This window comes from Cyprinus carpio, chromosome A22 (assembly GCF_018340385.1).
Source record: "Cyprinus carpio isolate SPL01 chromosome A22, ASM1834038v1, whole genome shotgun sequence".
NCBI lineage: Eukaryota > Metazoa > Chordata > Actinopteri > Cypriniformes > Cyprinidae > Cyprinus > Cyprinus carpio.
In genome coordinates this window covers 1,647,952-1,666,036 of record NC_056593.1, presented here as the reverse complement: position 1 = coordinate 1,666,036, position 18,085 = coordinate 1,647,952, and the positions used below count along the sequence as shown (strand labels likewise).

The 18,085-nt window shown below is 35.7% G+C and overlaps 2 protein-coding genes across 2 annotated transcripts in view; both read left to right on the top strand.

The window, feature by feature from the left end:
• Nucleotides 1-2,259, top strand: part of LOC109080143 (receptor-type tyrosine-protein phosphatase S-like) — a 135,579-nt gene extending 133,320 nt beyond the window's left edge. The window contains exons 31-32 of the mRNA XM_042712281.1: nt 1,662-1,816; nt 1,995-2,259. Coding sequence (XP_042568215.1) covers nt 1,662-1,816; nt 1,995-2,259 — 420 coding nt within the window. The remainder of the gene's footprint in view (nt 1-1,661; nt 1,817-1,994) is intronic.
• A 1,928-nt stretch (nt 2,260-4,187) lies between these two features.
• LOC122134841 (receptor-type tyrosine-protein phosphatase S-like) lies at nt 4,188-15,927 on the top strand. Its single transcript, XM_042711639.1, has 6 exons — nt 4,188-4,390; nt 5,083-5,209; nt 5,291-5,416; nt 8,465-8,619; nt 13,050-13,185; nt 13,295-15,927. The coding sequence occupies exons 1-6, from the start codon at nt 4,299-4,301 to the stop codon at nt 13,361-13,363; spliced, it is 705 nt and encodes a 234-aa protein (XP_042567573.1). The 5' UTR covers nt 4,188-4,298; the 3' UTR covers nt 13,364-15,927.
• Nucleotides 15,928-18,085: the final 2,158 nt, after the last annotated feature.

The following is an 18,085-nucleotide window of genomic DNA, read 5'->3' as shown; positions in this document are numbered from 1 at the left end:
TCAGCCACAGTAGGGGTGCTAAATCCTGCTCCCAAAGGACCAGTATCCTAGAGTTTAGCCTAATTAAAGCTAATCAAGGTCTTCAGGATTGTTAGAAACTTCCAGGCAACATTTACAGTACCTTGACCGTACAGAAGCAGGATTGGACACCCCAGCCTACAAAAAAGGCATTTCCTAGATAATGCGCTCCCTTTCCTAGGAACACTTTGCTTTAGACGTTTTAAAGAGTTTTACGTTGTGTATAGGCCTCTTATTTCCCTCTGGACCTTAGAGCAGACACATTACACAGTTTTGCTTTCGGGCTCCGATAGACATACACAACTTGGATGATTGCAAACGGGAACATTTTTTCAAAACCCTCCCAGCATTCTCATCTCGACTGTGTACATCAACACACACGCATTTTTTTATAATCTCCTCATTCCACATCCATCATCTTTTAATGCTACGCCTGCCAAAGAGAGGCACTTAGCTAAGTGGCCAGAGCAAAATGACTCCATGCAAAATTGGCATCCCAGACGGCGCAGCGGTCAAGTAAACATGAAGTGGTTGGGAGCGATAGAGAGGGGTCAGCCAGTTGCACGGTCAGACCATAACGTGAATTAAAATGGATTGAGCTTTTACTGTAGTGAAGGGCGCCCGTAAGACACAAACAGAAGCATTGATTAAAGAGAGACTGTCGTACAGAGCACGAAGAGCGTGCTTATGGTTATGGCGTGCTAGGACAGAGAAATGAGATCTCTTCAATATCTCAATTGATTCTCCTAGACAGCACAGAAAGTAATTGGATCTTCTCAGATTTATCCCAGTAATCCACTAGTTTCAGAAGAGATCTCCTGTGTTATGAATGAGCAATTAAATTGTCTTCTTAGACAGTCTAGAATAGATGTAATGGTTTACTGTTTTATGTTGCTGTTTTTTCACTAAAGGGACATCTTCAAATACAGATAAGGTGTTTTTGTTGCACCACAGTTGTTGTATTTTATTGCTGGGCTGAATAGTCAGAGTTTGCTTACTACCCTTACACACATACTTGCTGAAACAGTAAAGTGTATTTATGTGTGCGCATATCCTGCAGTCGCACACACAGTCAACCCAGAGTCATGAATTCTTAAAAACAATCCTGCATAAGCCCATCCACTGCAGAGAAACAGCCTGCAGAATACAGCCTTTGGGGTTGGGGTGAAGTATCTGGCAAAACGGGGCCAGTTTGCTCTTAATTACATCGTTTATTTATTCATTTATTCAAAGGGAGCCTCTGTTGGAACAGCAGTGACATTGAAATGCAAAACCTCCCTTTAAAGACATACAGGATGAGAAATAAAGGCTAACCGCTAGAACTAGCAGGACACTGATGTCTCTCCCTCTTCTTAACAAAATCTCCTCTGCGGCAGACATGTTCCTGGCTCCCTTGTTTTGTTAAAATACACTGTAGAAGACATTTTGGTGACACAAGGCGATTCCAGAATGTGTTTATCATAGCATGTTTATGATACTGGCATGTAAGTTCCTTGAACTGCTAGACAGCTCCATGAACTCATGCTAACACAATTAAATCGTGCATTGATAGAACTAGGGCTAGATTTATCGGCAAATAACCGGTAAGATTTATTTCTGTGCATTCAAGCAACTTAGCGTCACAGCATTTGTTCTTCTTTCAGAATGGTTCCAGTGAAAAGCGAGAGGTTCGACAGTTCCAGTTCACCGCCTGGCCGGACCACGGCGTTCCCGAGTACCCCACTCCATTCCTGGCCTTTCTCAGGAGGGTGAAGACCTGCAATCCACCTGACGCCGGCCCCATCATCGCCCATTGCAGGTCTGAACCCTGTTCCTACTTGTCAGGGCTCTCAAAGCCAGAAACTGGTCAGGAAGTCTTGACGTTTAAAGTCATATTCAAGTTTGGCATCGTTCCCTAAAGTTGGCCTTTGGTTCTTGGTAATGAACCAAACTTTCCTGCAACTTTCATCCCTGACTTGTGCAACATGTGTTTTCAGTGCTGGTGTGGGCCGCACAGGCTGCTTCATCGTGATTGACGCCATGCTAGAGCGCATCAAGCACGAGAAGACGGTGGACATCTATGGTCACGTGACCCTTATGCGCTCCCAGAGGAACTACATGGTGCAGACGGAAGACCAGTACAGCTTCATCCACGATGCTCTCCTGGAGGCCGTTGCCTGCGGGAACACGGAAGTGGCAGCACGAAGCCTCTTCTCCTACATCCAGAAACAAGACAAATTAAAAACCAGAAAGCACGTCTAATGAAATCAACCAACAACCTCTAATAACATCTCCCCAGAAGTTCACAAAATAACCTCTAATTACATCTCGCCAGATGTTCTGCGAAGTGTTGCTCTGGAGGGCACAAGATAATCGAACTAGTAACAATCGACAACTCTTGGCGGCATGTTTTGTTACTGTGGATACAGATGTCCAACTCTAGCTCTAGTTGTGACAGAGACAACCAAAAGTTGATGACAAACAGAGAGGGATTGTGTAAAGGGTGATTAACAACCAGTGAAGACGGATGTTGAGGAGAAGCGATGCATTCACTAATGAGCAGACAGGGACTGTGGGTTCCATTTGGCAACTAAAACACCCCCTGCAGGTTTCTGGCCTCCAAGGCCTTCAAAGGTTTTCCTTCTTTCCAGTTCTTTTGCTCTTTCAGGCTCGTTCTTTAGCCTGGAACAAACTAATCCTCACCAGCTCAGGGAGAAGCATTGGGAGCATTAGTGAGGTGGCAAACCAATTGGTTTAATGATGGGTCCCAGTAGCAAGGTGATAGCATTTCTATTTTTGGAAATCATAGTATGAGTATTATTGTCAAATGTGCTATTTTAGTAATCAAGTTGTGCATCTAGTGTTGCTAAAACACAGCTAGCAATGTCCAATTCATGACTGAATGAGTTCTTTTAAAGAGATCATCAAACTGGTTAGCAAAATGTCTGAATTGGTTCGCAAATTGGTCAGAAATGGTTCCTCGTGAGTAGCCCGTCAATGTAGCAAGGTAATTGAGTAGAGGTATGCCATTCTAGCCAGAAAATCAAATAGCAACATGCTAAGTTTTCAGGCTAATCAGCTAAAGGAATGATAAGATGGCAGACTAATTGGTTAGAGTTGTGCTAGGCTGGTAAATCAGTGGTATACTTGGCCACACCTCACTTTCACTTTTAAAATTAACACATAACTTATTACTTTTATTTGTCATATTTATATGGTTAGCATGGGGGATAGAATCTTTCCCAACACAATGAGAGTTCTAGTGTTAATAAGGTGCCTACAGGGCTAACCATGTCAAAAACCTCTTTTAAACTCTACCCCGGTCCGCTAAACTAGCCAAAGTGTGTGTGTGTGTGTGTGCGTGCTTATTATTTGAACAGCTCGGTTCATAGCTGGCGCTTCCCACCGGAATGCCTCATGCCCTTCCAGGTCCCTCTTTGAAAGCTACTCAAAGACTCAAAGGAAAGACAAACAGCCAGTGGCTGCTTCTGAAAGAAAGAGAAAAAAAGACTAGGCCTGGAGCAGGAACTGAATGGATTTATAACCGGGCAAAGGCATTACCTGGCGGAACAGAAGAGAGAGAGAGTGAGAGAGTGCAGCACAGTTTCTAGATGTGCCAGGCTTGTCCAGTTAAAAGGAGACAATGCTTCCAGACAACTGACCTAGAAAACGGAGAAGAATTGCGGGTACTGTGGCTCGGTTGATGTTAATTGATGGTTACAAGCTCTAATTTGGATCATGAGACAGGGGTACGAGGTGTATGTGCGCGTACAAAACGGTGGTGTCCAGTCAGAGTATGAATACAAAGCAGCATCCTAAAAGCATCAGTGACCCATTTTACCAATTGCCACCAAAGTTGCATGAGTTTCCAGTTGTATCAGAGGAGGGTTTCGTGCCACCTGATGGACAAAAAATGGGGGTTTTGGTAATTATAACAGCAACGAGCATTGACAGGTTTCCTGCGAGCACAAGTAAACTGGGTCACCCAGTCTCGCCCATTTATAAACAGTCTGACACTGAGAAAAATAGAGGCATTACACCAAAAATAAAAGGTCAGAATGGTTAAACGACTGTCTGTGATTCCCATGCAGCAAGGAATGTCCTTCAAGCCTAAATATCTGTAACGGTGTTGGAAGTAAACTCTATTTAAGCTGTAAATGTTTCGAATTTTAGACATTGGCTTGGATTGATCAATCATCTTTCTTTTCCCACAGCGTTTGGCGAACTCCAAAGCCCACACGTCCAGATTCATAAGTGCCAATCTACCATGCAACAAATTTAAAAACCGCCTGGTAAACATCATGCCGTATGAGACCACTCGAGTGTGCTTGCAGCCCATCAGAGGGCTGGAGGGATCCGACTATATCAATGCCAGCTTCATCGATGGATACAGGTACGGCGACAGCGATCTGCAGTGGGAAAGCAACCCAATTTGAGCACCTTAAGGGATACTCCACCCCAAAATGAATATTTTGTCATTAATCACTTACCCCCATGTCGTTCCAAACCCGTAAAAGCTTTGTTCGTCTTTAGATCACAATTTAAGATATTTTGGATGAAAACCGGGAGGCTTGTGACTGTCCCATAGACTGGCAATTAAAATACACTGTCAAGTTCCAGAAAAGTATGAAAAGCATCGTTAGAATATCCATCTGCCACCAGGTGGTTCACACCGTAACGTTATGAAGTGACAACAATACTTTTTGTATGCGAATAAATTTCTCCGCATCTCCGTTTATTAAACAATTCGTTTCCTCTAAGCTTCTCATCATCTCCTTTGCCAGCCGCGCCACTTTTCATACTTTTCTCCAAGCAGCGTACGCTCTTCTGCGTCAGCTGCGCCACAAGGATGCGCTGTTTTCTTATAAATCAAGTTTTTTTAAGTGATTAATGACCAACTGATGGCAGATGGACTATTCTGACGATGTCTTTCATACTTTTCTGGACCTTGACAGTGTAATTTACTTGGCAGTCAATGGGACAGTCACAAGCCTCCCGGTTTTTTTAAGTGATTAATGACCAAATTTTCATTTTGGGTTTGAGTAAGCCTTTAATTCACAGGGACTCACTTTCTCTTTCCTGTAGACAACAGAAGGCTTATATAGCCACACAAGGGCCATTAGCGGAGACCACTGAAGACTTCTGGAGGATGTTGTGGGAGAACAACTCCACCATCGTGGTGATGCTGACCAAACTGAGGGAGATGGGACGAGTGAGTGTCTCTCTCTTCAAGACCATTGGCTTTCAGCTTCTCGAACATGTGATTTAATTATGTTTTTGTTTGTTTTCGCAGGAAAAGTGTCACCAGTACTGGCCGGCGGAGCGCTCCGCTAGATATCAGTACTTCGTGGTGGATCCAATGGCAGAGTACAACATGCCGCAGTACATCCTCAGAGAGTTTAAAGTGACGGATGCTCGGGTGAGTCCTGAAATACAACAAAAACATATTGTGCTGAATGGTAGTGAATGATTACTGTGTTCATATACCTTTCCTGAATTATTCACATGGTATTTTTAGATACTTCAGAAAATATCATGGTGTTCTTATGTTATTTTGGACATTTACAATGATATTCTTGGAAGTACCATATAAAAACCATTATATCTCCAAGGTATTTCCAAGAATATTGTGGTATTAACATGGTACATGTCCAAAAACCACAGTATTATCATGGTACTTTGGTACTTTGACATTGTGATATTAAATATTACTGTATTTACATACCATGGTACTCCGAGACTTTTCAAAGAATGTCATGTTTCCTGGCATCATGAGGGGAAAATATGGTAATACCATGGTATGTCATATATGAACATACCATGGTATTGAATGATTACAATATGTATATACCTAAACATGGTAAAAGTGTCATGACACACGTATTAAAACTTACAGTAATAACTGATATTATACATTATATTGAATATGTATTTTATATATAAATTCTATAAAAAAATTATAATTTAATATAAAAAGCAATATAAAAAATGTGTTATTTACTATCATTAGCAATAATATATTAATTCTGTATATTTTATTTTTATTAAAATTTTAATCACATTTTGAGTATTTTATTAATTTATTATATATAAAAATATATACACATTAATCATAATATTATAATATAAAGTACAACACGCTAAAAAAAACCAGGAAACAACCATATAATAATAATATATATATATATAATATTTATAAAAAAATAAAAATATAACATTTTTATTAATAATATTATTAGCATTTTTACATTATATAATTTTTTTATTCTTATTATATTTTTTGAGCATAATTTTAGTAATAATAGTATTAAGTATTTATAATTTTTTACTTATATGTATAAATGAATATTGATGTAAATCATGCCATAAAAACAAGGTAATACCACATCATTGTTTTTGGAAGCACGTTATTGCAGATTATATCAGTTACAAAGTATTTATTGTAAAAATAACGCAATTAAATTTAGTTCTGTATCCATTCTGAGCCAAAATACTGTTAGATGTCTTATAATCGTGTTTCCCATGAGTCTCAGCAGTAGGTCTTTCTCCAGAAATCCTTGAATATCCCATCAAGCGAGCGACTGCTAGCAGAACCGCTCATTTAATGACTCGAAACACTCTGAGCGGACAGACCCAAGACGAAACGAGCATCCTGAGCGTCACTCACTCCAGCCAAGCACTTTAATTGTGATTGAATCGTCCAGGCAGGCTCTCCAGTAATCAGACTGCAACGAGAACCAAAGAGAGCTTTAATCAGAGCCGACTGGAGGAGGCGGGGCCTGGACCGAGGCATGATGGGATGACGCGGAGCGAACAAGTCACGTATTTAATCACACGATTGGACACACATTGCTCGGCCTGTAGGGTGTGCGCATTATTCGGTCCGGGCTCTTTTACGCCTCGTGTTCTTTCACCCTTCTTATGTTGCAGCAAAAACACGCTTCTTGTTGCAGTTAATCAAACGGAGAAGAATAAAGACAAGGCGCATGACTGCTGTCGAGAGGATTTATATAGACAATATTCAGTTTATATGTTGCTATTTATGTATTTGTTCTGAAATTACTCCTAGGAGTCAATCAGAGGAACCATCATTTTGATTAAAGCTGCTGTTGCAAAGTATAGTGTTTTAATGATCACAAGGACGAATATTTATTTTTAATTAATATTCTAATAATTAAATATAGCATTAAATATTATTAATAATATTATTATTATTATACTATTAGTAATAATATTATACTGTAATTATTATTATAAAAAGGCATTTGTTAGCATGTTTTATTTAACTTATATAAAGAGTATGTAAACAATTTAAATTATATTTTTGGGTATCATTTTAATATTTTATATATATATATATATATATATATATATTAAAATATACTAAAAATAGAATTAAAATGTTAATAAAAATAAATATTGATGCAGAGTAAAGTTGCATAGTTAAAAATGATCAGTCCATATTTTAATGAACACGAAAGAATATTTATCATTAATTAATATAATAATAATATAATTAGTAATAATACAATATTATTGTTATATATATAATATTTGTTTTATATTTTTTTATATTGATACTTTATTCAATATCAGGTTAATATTACTTGTAATTTGAGTTCCTGCTTATATTTATTAATTTATATTTAAAAAGTGTGTGTACATGTATTTATATTACATTTTTGAATATGTTTTTTATATGTATAACAATTTAAATAAAAAATATAACATTTAGAAAAGAATATATATATAATTACATTTTTGAATATAAAAAAAATTATCTATATATATATATATATTATATATATATATATATATATACACAGACACACAAAATAAAAATTATTTTAAATATAATATTTATTTCATTTATTATTTAAAATCATTAAACAAATGTAAAAATATCCATAAAACAAATTCATGAACCAAGTAATAGTCAAGTTTGTATGTGATTAACTGAAACAGTTCGATCTCTTTCTTAACAAAAGCACAAAATCCACATGACCCGCATCATAGGAGCTAGAAATGTGAGGACGCGGAGTGTTGGTGTGTGATCCAGAAGCCTGGCGTTAGACTGTGTTTCAGTGTGTTGGGTCCGTCAGACTCTCACTGTAGCGATGGCTGAATATTTCCGGCCTCTTCCGTGAAATCCCAGCAGCTTTAATTGTGTCTGGTTCTGCCTGAGCTTCCCTTCGATCGCTCTCTTCTTCTCTCCTCTCATCCGTCAGGGTTTCTCCAAACCATCGATCAGCCGTTTAGCAGCGTCTCCTCGAGATGACGCTCGTCAGACACACCATTGATTTCCCTCCACTCACAGCAGGAGGGCAGATGTTTAAATCCCGTATCAGGCGCGGCTGTCCGCGTCCGTCCGGATAAAGCCATCCATCCACCCACTGTCCTGTGAAATAAAGGACTGTGGGAGTCAAAGAGACTGGCGTTTATATGAGTGTTTGTGGTTTTCTCTCAGGACGGCCAGTCCAGGACCGTACGGCAGTTCCAGTTCACCGACTGGCCGGAGCAGGGCGTTCCCAAATCAGGAGAGGGATTCATTGACTTCATCGGACAGGTGCATAAAACTAAGGAGCAGTTTGGACAGGATGGGCCCATTTCTGTCCACTGCAGGTGAGGAAACACACATTATCCACCCCTCGCCCTGTAAAGTGTACGATTTTGTGACTTTGAGACCATAAACACATAAAGTAACACACGTGTAAGTAGCAGGACGTTCATGCTGCTCTTTTTCATACAATAAGAGTAGATAATTACAAAAATTAATTAAAATAAAAATAAAAAAAACAAAAAATAAAAATAAACAAATAAAATAAAAAAAAAAAAAAAACCAATTATATATAAATATAAACAAATATAATTTAAATAAAAAAATAAAAAATATTAATATAAACTATTTATAAAAATAAATAAATAAATAATATATATATATATATATATATATATATATATATATATATATATATATATATATATATAATATCTATCAATATTTATTAATATACACATAAATTATATTTAATATATATATATATAATTGTAATAATATAATAATAATTGTAATATATTTATTAATATACACATAAATTATATTTATTTACATACAAATTCTAAAAATCAATTATCAATAACTTTTTTAATTTACTTAAATATAACAAAACAAACATAACTAAAATAAAAAAAAAAAAAAAATAAAAAAAAATTTTCTAAAAATATTAAAATAATAAAAATAATAGTAGTAGTAATAATAAAATAAAAATAATAATAATCTCAATGATACTAAAATAACACTGATACCAGAGAAATATATATTAATAATTAAAAAAAATAATCATATGTATATATATGTAAAGAGAGAGAGAGAGAATAATTGTAATAATATATTTATAATATGTTTATAACATATTTATAATATTTATTAATATACTTTTATATGATATTTATTTAAATACAATTATTTTTTTCTTGAACTTTTTTTAATTTAATTTAATTAACTGACCCCAAACTTTTGTACTGTAGTGTATATTGTTAGAAACAATTTCTATTTTGAATAAATGCTCTACTTTTTAACTTTTTATTCATCAAAGAATCCTGAAAAAAAGTATCACAGCTTCCAAAAAAATATTAAGCAGCAAAACAGTTTCAGATATTAGAATGATTTCTGAAGATCATGTGACTGAAGACTGGAGTAATGATGCTGAAAATACAGCTGCACATCACAGAAATAATTTACAGTTTAATGTATATTAAAATAGAAAAACGTTATTTTATATCATAATAACATTTCACAATATTACCTTTTTTTCTGTATTTTTGATCAAATAAATGCAGCTTTGATGAGCAGAAGAAACTCCTGTAAAAACATTAAAAATGGTTTGTTTGTGTTTATGGAGCGACAGGAGGCTGGAGTTGCTTTCCTTTGCTTTTTCTCTTCTCCATCTTTCTCTCCGTCTCTCAGTCTGGCGCCGCGTCTCCATCAAAGAGGCATTTTTATGCTGTTCTTGGTCTTTTTGGATCTCGAAGGCATTGCATCATCTTGTTTTCCAGTAAAATAACATCTTAACATTTTAAAATCGAGAAGCAAAAATGACAGACTAAGTATTTTTTCCCAGACAAATGTATCAAAATTAATTGAGTTTTTTCTTAAGACGAGAACATATCTCAGCCGGTGAGGTCAGAAAAACAATCCTGTCTTTCCTTTGAATGAAGTTTATTTTTCTGACTCTGCTGGCAGATATTTGTTCTTGTTTTAAGCTTAAACTCACTTCATTTTGATAAATTCCTCAGAAAACAGCACTTAATATTTTTCTTCTCAAGTTAATGTAATTCAGTTTATGAATATTTAGATATCTGTACTGGAAACAAGAAAAATTCATTTGACAAACAAAACTGAGTTTGAGGAATATGTATAATTTTTTTTTATTACACAGCAAAACAAACTCTTATATATTTTAACATTAATATATAGTATATAATACTGTATCTTATGTTAGTTTTTAATATGCATTTTAATTGTTTTCATTATATATATATATATATATATATATATATATATATATATATATATATATATATATATATATATGAATGAAAATAATATTTTAATTCATATATTAAGAACATACAGTTTTATATAGCTATATATGATGATGATGATACTATGTATCATTATTTTATTATATTATTACTATAAAATAATAATGAATTTTTAGAAGTTTAAATGTTTAATCAATATATATATATACAGTCTTGTATAATTTTAATGATTTTAAAAATTATTTTAATTCTAATAATCTATATAGTAATAAAATAATATTAATAGTAATTATGATACTAACTTATTGTGTTAATAGTCTGCTGTAATACAAAAAATACTAATGAATATATATAAATATATAGAAAGAGAGCATAATTTAAGTTTTTCAACTAATTACTATTATTGTATTACGACACTAAATTAACCCTTCAGAAAACAATACTGAAAAATCTCAAGTAAATGTAATTTGATTTATGAATCTTTAGATATTTATACTGGAAAATGACAAAAATACTGACTTTTTTTTCTTGCAGTATATTAAAAAATGTATTAGACTTAATTAAAATCGTTATATGCAAATGTGCCTGCCAAGTGAATTTATGTTGTTTTCAGAATGTTTTTCCACTGGAAAATAATTGATTTTAAATTTGGTCCTTTTGTCTTTGACGAGGGTTGAGGTTTTTTTCGGTGCTGGTTGAACTCCTTCTTTAATCTTTCTCTCGTATTCCTCTCCTCTCCATCCATCTCTCCCCCAGATTTCATATCTAATAGAGCCACATGGTTTTGTCATTAATTGCATGATTACGTCGACTGAATGGAAGTGTAAATCCTCTCATTCAGCGCGTCTTCACGCCTGTCAGATCTGAAAGTCTGTCTATTTAACCAGCGCTTGGGTTGAAGTCTGGACCGGCTGCCAACCGAACCACTTCTTTCTGTCTTTTCTTTCCTTCAGCCTCCTTTCTGTAGGGTTCTGGCAGCACGGACGGACAGAAACGTCAAAAGCGTATTGTTTTCCTGACAGTGACCGTCGTGAGTCTCCGAACCGGTTTTTCATGAGATTGCCCGACTCTTCTGCCGAGGTTGCATCATTGTAACGGCACGTTGTGATTGGTCGGGAATCTAAACCAATCAGAGACCTCCCTGAGCGTCCGTCCGCTGCTTTCCCAAGCCGTTTGTCACTTTCAATCTTACCAAGTAGAGGCAAAGGCAAAAATAAGCCCGTTGTCATATCAATTATTGTTGGCTTGGTGAAATCGCTCGGCGCCAAAGCTGCTTATGAAGGCAGCCTTGAAAAATCAGACTTAAGACTCCTCCTATTTCAAGCGCTGTCACAGCGAGACGAGCTTAGCGCGCGCGTGTTTGTTTGATTTATTCTGCTGCTGTTTAAATAGATGGCTATTGGGTGAATTCAGAATAGTATACTAGCCAGGGTTTTTAAAATAGTGAAGTATGCATTATGTATAATGTGCATAGCATGCAAGAGAACACTGTGTGGAATACTGTATCCCACAATGCAATGCATTTGACCTTCCTTCCACTTACAGTGTGACAAATGAATAGACACCATGTCATGATTTTTTTTTTTTTTTATTATTCCAATTTATTTGTTAGACCACTACATCTTTTTAAATACCAAAATCAGATTGATTGATTGATTGAATGATTGATTGATTTAGCATTGGGCATTTTAGATTTATTTTTTTAAATATCCACATACTTATTTTTATTTCTTTATTTATTGTTTCTTAAATATTTTATTTGTCTATTTGTTTTGTTGTTCATTTTAGTTTTTATAGTACTTTCATTTTCAAATCTACATATTTATTTTTATGTTTAAGGATTTATTTATTGTTCTTTTATTTCTTTTTTTTATTATTTGTATTTTATTATTTATTATAAATGGATTAAAGTGGGGGAAATTATTTATTTAGGATATTTTTTTTTTACTTTTAAACAATTTATCCTTTTATTTTTTTATTTGTGTATTTCTTGTATTATTATTAACTGTTTATTTTTAAAAATGGAATAATGCAAAAAAATGTTTTGTTTTTTCTGAGATGTTAACTTGGTGCAGTGTTTTGAGGTCATGTGACAACAACACTACATACTAATTTACATTACTAGTTTCAAATACTAATTTCAAATTGAGGAATGCAATATAGCAGTATGATGGTATTCTATTTCATACAGATATTTGTACTTAAAATAAGAGAAAACTATTTGCTAGTAGGATGAGAAAAAAAAATAACTCTCATCTTAATATATTGACCAATTTTGCTTTTCAAGTAAATATATCTTGCTTCATGGATTTGGAAAAATGTCAATAACATGATGCAACAACATTACTGCTTAGTGTTTCACATACTTATTTCATGTAGGTTACTACCATGCAGGAAAAGTTAGCAGCAAACGGTGCCAACATACCAAACTTTTTTTACTGTACCATCATCAGTTCTCAGTTTTGGAGAGTGTTTTTTAACACTAGCTTGTGCGTTCCTCAATGCAGTGCCGGTGTGGGGCGGACCGGGGTCTTCATCACGCTAAGCATTGTGCTGGAGAGGATGCGCTACGAGGGTGTGGTGGACATCTTCCAGACGGTCAAAATGCTGAGAACACAACGGCCAGCAATGGTGCAAACAGAGGTGAGAGTCCAGAGCTTCTGATTTACTGCAGATGGTCTTGTTTAATTGCTGGACGTTTGGCAAATTGAAGTAATAGCGAATGCTGATGCCTTTGTGTTTCGCTTTACAGGACGAGTACCAGTTTTGCTATCAGGCAGCTCTGGAGTACCTTGGAAGTTTTGATCACTATGCAACGTAAAAAGCCATTTTTGTTTCCCCCGACCCATGACCCCCCTCCCCCCAATAGGCTCCTGAGCCACAAAAAACTTGCTTGAAAACATGAAACGATGACAACTATACACAATTCATACAATTTTTTCGGATAATCGTCTTTTGGAACCAATCAAAACGCCTCGCGCGTAACCCCAATTGGACATGCAACACTGGAGAAGTGCAAACGGATCCCAAACCCTTCTATATCCCAAGCTCGTGATGGAGGAACCAAACGTTTTGGCTCAGGCTGTAGGGCAGGAATGACGATCTAGGTGTCGGACCACTAACCTTACCTCAAGTGTTCTGACATGGAGGACAAACATTGTTTCTTTTCAAACTAACTCTGTGAACATATTACAAAAAGACATGAAGGAAAAGTTGGTGAGATACAACAGGTCCGCATATTAAAGTGTAGATGATGAGCACCTAATTGGTTAAGTAATTCGTTGGCATTTAAAATCCTTCTTTGTTTACTAAAATGGAAACGTTTGCATTGAAAGGACAACTATCGGTCTAGCAGCGGACTTCACTGATGTCTTCAATGGAGAAGTTGGTGCAACGGTACAAACAAGACTTCTTTTGCTGCTCACGTCTTGGGTCCAAGCCTCTCTTTGACATGTTGCCATTCGGACAAAATTGGGAGCCACTTAAAAAGCAATTCGAGGCAAACTGTTCATCCACTTGAGAACTTAACCCTCCTCTTGAAACCACTGGAGTCGCCAAACAAGAACCCGACACGTCTTGAGGCTCTGAGGCATTGAAGGAAATGGTTGAGACCTAATCACATCAGTTTCTTGAGGTGGGGACAGTTTTTTGGTGCTTTCAAAGACATGCTAGCGAACATTTCTGCCAATGTAGCTCCCATCTCCACCTCTCAAGAGCCAATTGGAGCGTGAAATGTTATGTCAACTAGAGATTAGGACCAGAAGAACCACCAAAGAAAGTCTTGAGTTTCTTTGGTGCAATGTAGCTCCATTTCCATCCTTTAGAGCCAATGGGAGCGTGAAATGTTGCATCAAGTGGAGATTAGAACCAGAGGAACCACTAATGAAGTCTCGAGTTTCTTCGGCGCAATGTAGCTTCATTTCCATCCTCAAGAGCCAATGGGAGCGTGACCTGTTGCATCAACTGGAGATTAGGATGAGAGGAACCACCACGAAAGTCTGGAGTTTCATTGGCGAATACATTAGATGCATTGACTGGTCTCTCCGTTGACTTAAACCATGTATTTGGCACACCGGATAGGGGATGCGTGGCTACATCTTGCTTTGCCGTCCCCAGTGAACAACGTTCATTCCCATCATTTCAAACTACTTTTTGTCTTACAACTGTTTTTTTGCTTTCGTTTTGCTCTTGATACCAAACATGCTGCTTTTGCTCCATTATGCTGTACGTGTACATGTGAAGAGTCCAATTCAATGGACACAAGTGTGCGAGAGCGTGATTACGTGTGTTGGTCCCACCAGTCAATCCATTTCCTTATGCCCCAACAGTTGCCCAGGATGAAATCGCATGTCCAACTTTATTTTATCATCATCAACGACCCATTCCTGGTTACTTTGGGATTTCTTGTGTTTATTTGTTGGTTGTTTTTGAGGTGTTTCTTCAATGGATTTTGGCTAATGAAAAGCAAGAAGCAGGCATATGTTTGCGCCATGAAACTGCGGTACAACTATCTTGTGAATCTGTTGTTGTAGGTGGGACTGTTTTACACACTCATGCATATACGTATGAGGGGGAGGGGCCTGCACTCCGCCGTCAGAGCTGATTGGCTGTACTGGAGAGTGCTCGAACCTGAAGTGTTCTGATTGATGAGAGAATGAAAGGAGCCGTGTGTAATCTTATTTCCAAAAAGCCTTATTCTTGTAACATCATAGAAAAAAAAATGAAATACATTATTGTTGTATTATTTTGACTATTATCTTCTTAACAGAGAGTTGATTTCTTGGTTTAATATTTTGTTTTTTTAGCAAAGATACTGTACTCGTTTTTTTTATTAGAAAGGAAAAATAATGCTCATTTTGCTCATATTACGTTAAAAGACATTCTATTTTTTCACTGTAGAAATGTAACGTGAGATGTGTTTGTGTGCATGTATACATAGACGAATGGGACGTGAATGTATACATACACACTCACATATAGTATATTTAAAAGCAGAATATAAAGATGTATCCAAATCTTCATATGAATAGCCTTTTTTGTTTTCGTTTTTGAAGCGGGCGCTCATTTTTATACCACCTTGATATGAAATTGTGTGTATGAAATCATGACTGACTTTTTATTGTTTTGTTTTTTGTTTGTTTGTTTTTTTAAATAGTCGGGGAAATGCATTATCAGAAATGCAGAAATTTCCCATAAATCATTGCAGGGAGAGCTTTGACTTCTTGTTGCCCAATGATGAAGGTTGGATTATGATTGCAATCCTGTTGTTGTTCATCAATAGTGCTAGTATTAACTGAAGTATTACTTCTATAAAAGATGTACAACTGCTTTACTAAATATTGAATTGAACAAAATAAAAAGTCCAAATTTGACAAAAAAAAAAAACACAAAAAATAATTTTGTTACAGCCCATATCTGTGAAAGCTTTTTGAAACATTTTATTTTGTCTTTTTACTTTTCAAACCACCGAATGTTCAATCATTTGTTAGATATCAACTATGATCCTGAATATAATGCCTGTAAATAAACAAATATATATTATATGTATTTGTATAATTTGACCCACAAGATTTGTCTTTGAACAAAACTGAGATAACCAACAAAAAAAATGTTTATGCTAATGGAAACCCTGCACAGTTTTGAAAGAAGCTTTGTCTCACGCTAACAGCTCTGTTTATCTCTCTTCACTTCATTCCTCTTTTTTTCATTTCAAAATTTTAACCCAACCCCAAACCTTCAACCTTAACCTAACCAAAACAAACTACACACCACAGTCCAATAGAAATAAAGCAACCACTCTTCTCCCAATCCCAACAGACTATGTTCATCACTCTATTATTTTTATTTTTGTAATATCACTAATACATGTCTGTCAGATTTCACTCCAAAATCAAAAAGCATAAAGAAAATAAAACCTATTTTTACAGATTTTTAAAACACTTTCACCTCAAAAAATACAGTATTTCTCATTATTCAGTGGTGATAATAATTATTGTACATACAATGGTAAATGTTTCACTCTTCTACAGTTAAAAAAATACTTAAATTCAACTTGTTATTGGAATCAGTGCAACAAATTGTTTTTAATCATTTGTTTTTCACATTATAGTAATGTGAATTTTTTGCATTATGGTAATGAAAATTTGATTTTGGGGGGGACTATGTTAATATTGTATTGTTGGGAAAATGTTTAATTGTTTTGAAAATAAAATATTGTAATGCGAAACATCTCACCGGTCTTAAAAAATAGACTTGGCTTTCTCCAAAGAAAATATAATTTCTTATTTTTGGTTTTATTTTGGAGTGAAATATGACCCAGCAATATTCTGGAAGGGTTTTATGAGATTCAGGAGATTTTACCCATACCTGAACTAAAGCAGTAATCATTTTGTGTGTGTTTTTTTTCATTCTGAGTGACTCTGTTGTTAGATTGGGATGATGAAGGGCTAATAAAATGCCCAGTGCCTATAAAATGCCATATGAACAGCAAGGGTGAATTGCTTTGAATTGGTTGCACGTTTGGTGATTAGCTTCATGTCATCATCATTAGTTAAAATACACGCCCATCTCTCACAACTGCCTCTGCACTTCATCTTTTTTTAATTAATAGTTCATTGCTGGAAGGTTACAGATGCCATGTTTAGTTCACTTTTATAATTTAGTTTGTTACGTTGGGGGACGAAGTACGAGAGAACTTGGAATCTGGAAATTCCAGTGCTGCCTTTTAAACTGTTGGGAGTTTTGTGTGTTTCTAACAAACTTTTCCTCGGAAGGAAAAAAGAAAAAAAAACGTAAAGACACTCATGCGATTGGACTTGTCGGACTGATCTCCAAAAACTACGACGGCTAAAGTGCATGGAAGTCCTGTTAGTCTGCTCAACGTAAGGACGTTCGACAACGGGAGCCAAACGTGTGAATCGATTAGTCTACAAACAACAAAAGTGAACGTATTAAAACCACGGCCAACAACAACGAAGAAAAAAGCCAAGCGTGAAAATAGTTTTTCTTTGTACGACGGCTAAGTGCCATCGCTTTCAAACTGTTACTTCTGACGGACACAATAATTGGTTTGAAACCACTGTGTATGTAGATATGTTGACTTTGTATTAAAGAAATGTTGTCTGAAAATAAACGTGTGCCTCGTTTTTTGATCTGAAAATATTCATGGACGTGGTCAACATTAAGTCTAGCATTACATTTCCATGGGAATATTAAAATTTCATGAGCTCAGTTTGACAAGGCAGATGGCAAAATGAAATTGCTTATCCTTCACATATACGAGGACCAATCAGCTGTCATCGCACATGGCATCTCAACAGAACAATCAATTATTTCACAATCTGGCCTGATACCTGAATGGTAAACACATCCATAAACTCAACATGCTCATAATCTAACATCTCATCCTGATGCATTTAGCCACCCACCACTTGCAATTTTAACATAGTGACCCAGGGATGTAAATAACATGTAGATTGACTACAAATATGTGCATTAACCACTGGAGAAACCAGTTTTTTGATTGTTTTTACGCCCAATTATA